We start from the raw sequence: 9708 nt of genomic DNA, 5'->3' as shown, positions 1-9708 counted from the left end.
CTGCGCGGGAGTGGACTTCAAGTACATCAGCCTCCTGCCCGGATGCCTCTTCGACGTGAAGAACTCGGACGTGCAGACGAGGGTTTACATCTCCTTCTGTATTTACGTCATTCTCGTCGTCACCGTCATCGTCATTTACGTCAAGCTGGCGCTGAAAGTGACTCTGTTTCAGCGCAAGAGGGATGCGGCCAAAGCGAAGATGCTGCCCACTGAGCCGAAATGGCGCCCGATCAGAAAGTTCACCTTCGGTATGATGGGTAAGTCAGTGTCCAAAGTATCTTTGGACGCTCAGCCCCAGGTCAAAAGCTTGGAACCTGCAGCGGCAGAAAAAGACTCATCGTCGTCGTCGTCGTCGTCCTCCTCCTCGTCGTCGTCGTCGTCGTCGTCGTCGTCGTCGTCGTCGTCTTCCTCGTCAAGCAGTTCTTCCGACGAACTGGCCTCACTTCGTGATGTGGTGTTCAAGCAGGACGCAGGTAAGAAGGTTGGCGCGTCCACTTCAGCTGGCAAACCTGCAGCCGATAACCCTAACCCTAACCCTAGCCCTAACCCTAACCCCAACCCTAATCCTAACCCTAACCCTCCTGACCCTAACCCTAACCCTAACCCTAACCCTCAAAGCTCCCAATCAGGGCCGCAGTTGGAAGCTTCTGCTATTGGAGAAGACCCTAGCATTAAGACGTCTTTCAAAAAGGACCCCCCTTTTGCCGATGAAAACTCATCGTATACCAAATCTGTCAAAGAAGACGCTTTTTTTGTCTCATCTGTTGAAGATGAGTCCTCCTTTGACTCGTACCGTAAGAGACCCGCCTTAGACAAACTTGCCATGGACGAAGACTCTGCCATTGGCGGGTCCTTTACCCAGCCCACTGCTGACAAAACGTCGCGTAAACAGCGCGGCTCAAGAAAGCTCCGCAAAGGTGCACGCGCGGCGAAGATTCCTCACCCCCCTGGTCTTGGAAACCTGCGGGTGCTGCCACCACTTAAGGAGGTGTTGGTAGAACAGCCAGGATGTGTTGCGCCACACGACATACAACAGTCGGATAGAAGTTCCAACGCTGTCACATCTCCCTGCGCGTCGCAAGACATATCCTTCCAGCGGTTACACTTATCTTCTGAAACCACCGCTGCTGTATGTGCTTCCACGGTATCGCGGTCAGCCTGGCTCAACAAGAGTTCCAACGCTCCTGCGGGCGAGAGTGATGAATCTCATGACATGATGGCAGCGGCCTCCATCCATTCCGTCCTCTTTGGGTCTTCCCCTGTAGACCAGCGCCCAGAGGCGAAGAACGTCAAGGATTCACAACCCACAACGTCCGAGGCCAAGCAGAAGATATCAGATTCTTTCTTTGCGCAGCATACCATCATGTCCCCGCCAAACGAGCGCTTTCCCACCGCCACCACGACCACTGCAGCCCCCGAGCCGGACAAACCGTCGTGGCTGAAACCTTGGAGCTGGGATCGTATCTCCAAGCTAGTTCTCGGCTTCGTCTTCTGCGTCAGTATCTTGCTGCTCTACGCTATTACCTTCTCGTGCTACGTGTCGTGCTTCATCCAGGACTCGCCGTGTTTCTGTCTCCTGTGGACCCACGCCCTGCGTCTGGTGTGCTCGGTGCTCAACTCCTTGGCCTACGGGGGCCTCAACCGTCACTTCAATGATTCGGCCAAGCGCCTGGTGAAACGCTGTCTGAAAGATGACATCGATGAATGGGTTTTACAACAAAGGAGGTTCTCTTTCTACTCGACTGTTCAGACCGCGGCATTGCATTCGAAGAGTCAAGAGTCAATGCCTATTAAGGTTTAACGTCCTCTTAGACCAGTTGGCCGCCTATATTGGGACAAGAATTGGTAATACGCTGAAGATATGATGTGTTACTTTGACTCAAACACGCCCGCTGTGGCTTTCTTCTTCGACACACCAGCATTGGGTTTGTCTCGTCAAAGTATCGAAATACGATCCTGATAATCAGACGAGAGTTGATGCATGCGTGTATTCATGTTTTCCAAGCCCTGAGACTCTCGCTGTGACTTTGGCATCTTTTTTGTGTGCGCACATGTGCACACGGGGGTGTTCGGACACCGAAGAGAGTCTGCACAAAGTTGACTCCGAGAAATAAGTCTCTCTTTGAACGTGGGGATCGAACCCACGCTGATAACAAACACTACCAATTGAGCTACGTCCCCGCCCCGAGCCAAATGACTCTCTGTGTGGACAAGGTGACGGTGACATAATTCGTTTTAATCCGTCCTGAGTGTCCCGGTGTAACACGAAATTCTTATTCCACGAAAAATTTACTCCGGAGTAAAAATTTCGTTCGAAATTCTTTCTCCGAGTACACCTTTCGTACGAGAAAAGAACTCCCCAAGGTACTAAAAAATTACTCCCTCCACGAAATTTGTACTCCCCATTTTTACATTTAGTCAAGTTTTGACTAAATGTTTTAACATAGAGGGGGGGCGGGGATGTAGCTCAGTCGGTAGCGCGCTGGATTTGTATCCAGTTGGCCGTTGTCAGCGTGAGTTCGTCCCCACGTTCGGCGAGAGATTTATTTCTCAGAGTCAACTTTGTGTGCAGACTCTCCTCGGTGTCCGAACACCCCCGTGTGGACACGCAAGCACAAGACCAAGTGCGCACGAAAAAGATCCTGTAATCCATGTCAAAGTTAGGTGGGTTATAGAAACACGAAAATACCCAGCATGCTTCCTCCGAAAACAGCGTATGGCTGCCTAAATGGCGGGGTAAAAAAACGGTCATACACGTAAAATTCCACTCGTGCAAAAAACACGAGTGTACGTGGGAGTTTCAGCCCACGAACGCAGAAGAAGAAGAAGAACATAGAGGGGGAATCGAGACGAGGGTCGTGGTGTATGTGTGTGTGTTTGTTTTGTTTGTTCGTTCATGGGCTGAAACTCCCACGGCTTTTACGTGTATGACCGTTTTTACCCCGCCATTTAGGCAGCCACACGCCGCTTTCGGAGGAAGCATGTTGTGTATGTTCGTGTTTCTATAATCCACCGGACTCTGACATGGATTACAGGATCTTTTTTGTGCGCACTTGGTCTTGTGCTTGCGTGTACACACGGGGGGTGTTCGGACACCGAGGAGAGTCTGCACACAAAGTTGACTCTGAGAAATAAATCTCTCGCCGAACGTGGGGACGAACTCACGCTGACAGCGGCCAACTGGATACAAATCCAGCGCGCTACCGACTGAGCTATATCCCCGCCCCGTGTGTGTGTGTGTGTGTGTGTGTGTGTGTGTGTGTGTAGAGCGATTCAGAGGAAACTGCTGGACCGATCTTCATGAAACTTTACATGAGAGTTTTTGAGAATGATATCCTCAGACAGGTTTTTCATTTTTTTGATAAATGTCTTTGATGACGTCATATCCGGCTTTTTGTAAAAGTTGAGGCGGCATTGTCACACCCTTATTTTTCAATGAAATTGGTTGAAATTTTGGCCAAGTAATCTTCGACAAAGGCCGGACTTTGGTATTGCATTTCAACATGAAGGCTTAGAAATTCATTAATGAATTTGGTCATTAAAAATTTGAAAATTGTAATCAAAATTATTGTTTTATAAAACGATCCCAAAACAATTCCATCTGATTCATCATCATTTTCTGATTCCAGAAACATATAGGTATGTTATATTCGGATTAAAAACAAGCTCTGAATATTAAAAATATCAAAATGTGGATTAAAATCACATTTTCGAAATCGATTTAAATATAATTGCACCTGATTCCTTGTCGGTTCCTGATTCCGAAAACATATAGATATATTTGAATTAAAATTAAAAAGAACAGAAATACAGAAAAGCGTGCTATCCTGCTCAGCGTAACCACTACCGCACTATTCTGGCTAGTCAATTTCACTGCCTTTGCCACGAGCGGTAGACTGACAATGCCACGAGTATAAGGACTTAGTGGAAAAAAATGCAGTACGTTCTGTGTCATTCTGTGAGTACGACAACTTGACTAAATGTTGTATTTTTGCCTTACGCGACTTGTTTTTACTTCCAGTAAAAAATCTCGTACGCGAAAATTGGATGCGAGCGAAGGGATAATGCCAAAATATGATCTCGCGCAAACAAATGTCGCGCTACCAAGACTAACAGGGGACAGGGAAGTAAAAGTTGCGTTCAGTACCCGGCGAAAGAAACGCAACTCATTCGCGCCCACTGTTGCAAGTGATTTTTCGTCATTTTCAAATTGTCGTAACATATGAACCAGATAAGGTACATCAAAAAGGAAGACAGATTCGTGGAGGATATGTTACTGGCTGTACGTAGTGCATATTATTTCATCGTTTTCTTGTTTTACCTTTTTAAAAACTGTGTTATACAGGGTAGGGGTCAAGCGAGTCGTGATTGCAGGCGAACGTGTCACTTTGACATGCTAAAAATATCGTAAAAAAGCATATTTTACAACCAGGTAAAGACAGTAGTGGCGGAAATGCATCTCGCAACATGATCATTTAATTAGAATTATTCGCCAAAGCGTAACATAATTACAAAAATGAACATAAATCACTTAGACGGTGTTAAAAAGGGTTGTTTGGGAAAAAGCTCCTTCGCATGGAATCGACGTTATGATTTGTTTTAAAATCAGATGCTTTTTGTGACCAAGTGTCTGTTCTACACGAACATGCTATAATTAGAGAACAAAATCGTGCGCTTTTTTTCTATTTTTTTGTTATCGTTGTCATTCGTAAGAAAGTACTATGAAGCCAAACGCTTAAGTCCCCCCTCCATTAACACATTCACACACACTCATAAACACAAATGCACTCACAGACACATAGATACACACTCACACATAAATAAACAGACAACCGAACAAACAAAGTCCCTAAAATGCGCAGGTTCGCTTCGCAGTGCTGAAATAGACGCCCACTGTCACTTTGAAGATCGCTGTCCCAAACTGCGATAATGTTACGCTTTGGCGAATAATTCTAATGAAATAATCATGTTGAGAAATGAATTTCCTCCACATTTGTCTTTGCCTGGTTGAAAAATAGGCATTTTTACGAATTGTGTAGCGTGCCGAAGTGACACCTTTGCCTGAAGGAGCTTGTCCCAAACAACCCTTTTTAACACCGTCTAAGTGATTTATGTTCATTTTTCTAATTATGTTACGGTTTTGCAAATAACTCAAGTTATATGATCATGTTGAGAAATGAATTTCCTCCACAACTGTCTTTACCTGGTTGAAAAATATGCCTTTTTACGATTTTTTTAGCATGTCAAAGTGACACGTTCGCCTGCAATCACGACTTGCTTGACCCCTTCCCTGTATAACACAGTTTATGAACAAATAAAACAATAAAACGATTAAATAATATGCACTAATCGTACAGCCAGTAAAATATCCTCCACGAATCTGTCTTCTTTTTCGATGTACCTTAACTGGTTCAAATGTTACGACAATTTGAAAATGACGAAAAATCACTTGCAACAGTGGGCGCGAATGAGTTGCGTTTCTTTCACCGGGAACTGTATGTACACCTGGCGTGGACAGTAAATTGCTCGTGTTAGGGTGGAATAATTTATTCGTTATTTATTCGTCAGGGGAGTAACATTTTCATTTTCGACCGAAGTGTTTACTCGGAACACACCTGTCGTGGGGAGTAATTTTCTCGTGTAATGGGGGAGTAATTCGTTCGTAAAGGGAGTACAATTTTCGTACGAAATTTTTACTCCGGAGTAAAAATCTCGTGGGAGTAATTTTCTCGTGTTACACCGGTCATGCAAGGCACAGTTCAGTCACAACAGTGTTGAGTTGTTGTTGTTTTCTCCAAATATGCCTTTTAACAGAGGAAGTATATACATTTTTAAGTAAGAAAAAAAACGCACCAGTAACCAGGTTAGGTACTTTTATATCAATATTTCGGCATGTAACTGCCTTCTTTAGGATGGTATGCAAAGAATGGAATGACGACACGTGATATACAGTGTAATGAATTGTCATGATGATTAATGACGTCATATTATTTCTCGCGCGTTCTTTCTTTCTCTTGAAGTTTTAAAGTGAAGTTTTGAAATTAGATGTTTTTTTGAGGAAGTTTTATGCATATTCATAAATTTCTTTAAGAGCTTTACAATAATACCAAATGCTATGTTATTTGATGACATCACAAAAACTCCAATCGTGGAAAACTTTATGGGAATTCTTCAAATGTTATTACATTTATTTTTTGGAATACGTTTCTATGGGTTTTCGGAATTTCTTGACATAAAAAAAGATAATAGGGTAAACCTTCAACACTTCCTGATTGCTTTCCAATTATCCACAAAGTTGCATCATTTTTCTAAACTGAATAAACCTCAGTTGAATTTGGCTATCTACAGACTGTGTTTCATGCCCGGTCAGTCGACGGATTCAGAAGACCTTTTTTTTCACTCAAAGAGAGACCCAAAATGACCCTTTCAAGTTCTAAATTTCGACAACATGCAAGGGTAACAACCCATAGACTAACACACACACACCCACACACACACACCCTTACCTCCCCCCCCCCCCCTACCGCCTGGCCAGCCCCTGTACCCCTGCCTCATTTTGGAAGCCTCTTCTTCTCATACACAAGGTCCAGGCCTGTCCGCGATGTATGCTGTGCTGAAGGCTGTTGACAGATATTGCCCAGTCTTTTTGGCTTGACTTCGCGAACACAGATTATGGAGGCTGTCCTCATCTGACGCACGTACGCTGGTGGCTGATGAGACCTATGCGAGATAGGCAGGGCTCTGTGCAGTATTTCGAAGGGAAAAAACGCCTTGCGGTTACCTATGGATTTAGGCTGCAATAAACAGTTACATGTAAAAGAACATCGTGAACACACACAGTTTCAATTGCACATACACATACACGAATTTTGTTTTGTTTTGTTGTTGCTTTTTCACGCAGGTATAGTTTGGGGGTAGTGTTGACATGGAAGGGGATTGACATGAAGGCTGAAGCACCATCTACCCTCTACCCGCCTGTTTTTGTGTGAATATAAACTGTATAGTTGCACTTTTTTCTTTCGTGTTCCCTCGGGTGTCATTTTTGGAAACAGTAAAGTGCGTTGTTGTTGTATTTGTGTGTGCGTACTTTACTTTTTTTTTGGTTTTTTTTTGTTTGTTTGTTCGTGTTTTCCTATTCTGAACTACAGTCTGGGGTTCTACGTCAAAACAATTGCCCCCTTCTCCATTCTTTTTCAGGAACGCGTAGGAATGTATTGGCCAGCATTTGTAAAAGCTGCACGATAAAATAAAATACGTTATATTGTTAAGCTCCATTACACAAAAATGCACACACACTGTCAACATGTGGGGCTCTATTTTAAGACAAGCATGATATTTCAGTCAGCTTTCGTTTGAATTTCTCCTACATCTCAAATATCTTAGACATTTAGACAAGTTCAAAAATCAATGAAATAAAACTATGTCACCATAATGTGTGTGTGTGTGTGTGTGTGTGTGTGTGTGTGTGTGTGTGTGTGTGTGTGTGTGTGTTTGTCTGCTTGTGTGTGTATTTGTGTGTGTGTGTGTGCGATGACGCCCTATGTTCGGTTTATTATATAAAGGGAAACACCTGGTTGAATACGGGCTTAGGAAGAGACAATACGGAGAGAAGAGTACTTGTAAGATCATGCACTTGTAATTGAACAATTATCACCATGTGAATCGCATTGTACTACATTGAAATCAAGTAGTCTAATAAGGTTAGTTTCATAAGAAAATAACACCAAAATACAGGGGGAAAAAATAAGAAACAAATAGAGAAATATGAATCATTACCCCAGGGGGCATTGAAGTTCCAATACCCTGCTCCCTGTGGGCTCATTATTGCAGCCAGATGTTTAATTACTATACTTTCATGAAACTACACCACGTGAAGATGACATTATTGAAGTCGGTAAAATATTGACGAAATGTTAGATTTAAAAAGGAGGCAAAGTCGACATGCAACGCTTAAGAAACACAGCTGTCGCAAAAAGCAAGACAATTTCACTTTACTGTCAGATGAGCTCACCCTGTGAAAGTTCACCGGGGTATTACCTTCTCCTCGCTCTAGTGAAGCGATTAGCCACGGGGCAATATATAGATTTTGCAATTTATGTACTGCGTGGTTTTTGTTACATTTAGTCAAGTTTTGACTAAATGTTTTAACGTAGAGGGGGGAATCGAGACGAGGGTGTGGTGTATGTGTGTGTGTGTGTGTGTGTGTGTGTGTGTGTGTGTAGAGCGATTCAGAGAAAACTACTGGACCGATCTTCATGAATCTTGACATGAGAGATCCTGAGTATGGTATCTCCAGATATCTTTTTCATTTTTTTGATAAATGTCTTTGATGACGTCATATCCGGCTTTTCGTGGAAGTTGAGGCGGCACTGTCACGCTCTCATTTTTCAACCAAATTAGTTGAAATTTTGGTCAAGTAATCTTCGACAAAGCCCGGACTTTGGTATTGCATTTCAGCTTGGTGGCTTAAAAATTAATTAATGAGTTTGCTCATTGAAGTTGTCATTAAAATCGATTTTTTGCAAACAGATTTAAAATTGATTGCATCGTATTCTTCATCACATTCTGAATCTAAAAATATAACATATGTCATGTTTACTCTTAAAATGTGATCACAATTAACGAAAATAGATTAATTAATCTTACGATTAAAATTTAAGAAATCGATCCAAAAATGATTTCATCTTATTCTTTATCATTTCCTGATTCCAAAAACATATAGATATGATAGGTTGGATTCAAAACAAGCTCAGAAAGTTAACAAGAATACAGAAAAGCGCGCTTTCCTGCTTAGCACAATACGCTACCGCGCTAATCTGGCGTGTCAATATCACTACGTTTTGCACGTGGGAGGCGAGCGATTTCCTTCACGCGGGGATTGACAAAACTGTACTGTCTTGGTGAAAAAATACAGTGCGTTCGGTTTCATCCCGTGAGTTCGACAGCTTGACTAAATGTAGTAATTTCGCCTTACGCGACTTGTTTTACTTGAACTTGGACCGTGAACACACACACACACACACATACACACACGCACTACATGTACACACGTACTACATGAACACACACATGAACACACGCACGCACCCACACATACGCTCGCACGCACGAACACACACATACACACACACACACACTACATGCACGCACATACACACACACTACATGCACGCACGCACAAACGAACGCACACACGCACACACGCACACACAGACACACACACACAGGCACGCACACGCACGCACACATACACGAACACAAACACACACACACACACACACACACACACACACACACACACACACACTAGCAGCGTTTACTCTAAATTTGACGCTTAAAACGCCCTAGCGTCTGTCCAAAGACACAGCTGTTATCTCACAAAAGTTGCATTATATGCTAAGACTGTCGTTATTACATTTAGTAGTGTTTGTTCCGTCTGTCTAGCGCAAACAAAACATAGCAGCACAATCTTAAAGTACGTGTGTGTTCCCTATCATGGAACACCGAAGGCACACAGAGGAAAATAAAAGACAAAGAGAAAGAATGTCAGTCATGCATTAAGAAGATTGTTACAAAAACCTTTTACTAGCCATCAAGCTATCCAACATATATCACACAGTCTTCTTTACGCCAAAGTTGATAAATTGATAATTTAATTTATTTCAAGATAAGTTTCTATAGTTTTATGTTGTGTTTCAAATAATCTTC

General features: G+C 42.9%; 1 protein-coding gene across 1 annotated transcript in view; it reads left to right on the top strand.

Moving 5' to 3' along the window:
- Window positions 1–4659, top strand: part of LOC138973586 (muscarinic acetylcholine receptor gar-3-like) — a 6143-nt gene extending 1484 nt beyond the window's left edge. Inside the window, exon 2 of the mRNA XM_070346295.1 lies at window positions 1–4659. This exon is cut by the window's left edge and continues 209 nt beyond it. Coding sequence (XP_070202396.1) covers window positions 1–1801 — 1801 coding nt within the window. The 3' untranslated portion in view covers window positions 1802–4659.
- Window positions 4660–9708: the final 5049 nt, after the last annotated feature.

Source organism: Littorina saxatilis, linkage group LG8 (genome assembly GCF_037325665.1).
Source record: "Littorina saxatilis isolate snail1 linkage group LG8, US_GU_Lsax_2.0, whole genome shotgun sequence".
NCBI classification, from domain to species: domain Eukaryota; kingdom Metazoa; phylum Mollusca; class Gastropoda; order Littorinimorpha; family Littorinidae; genus Littorina; species Littorina saxatilis.
This window is presented reverse-complemented; position numbering and strand designations above follow the sequence as displayed.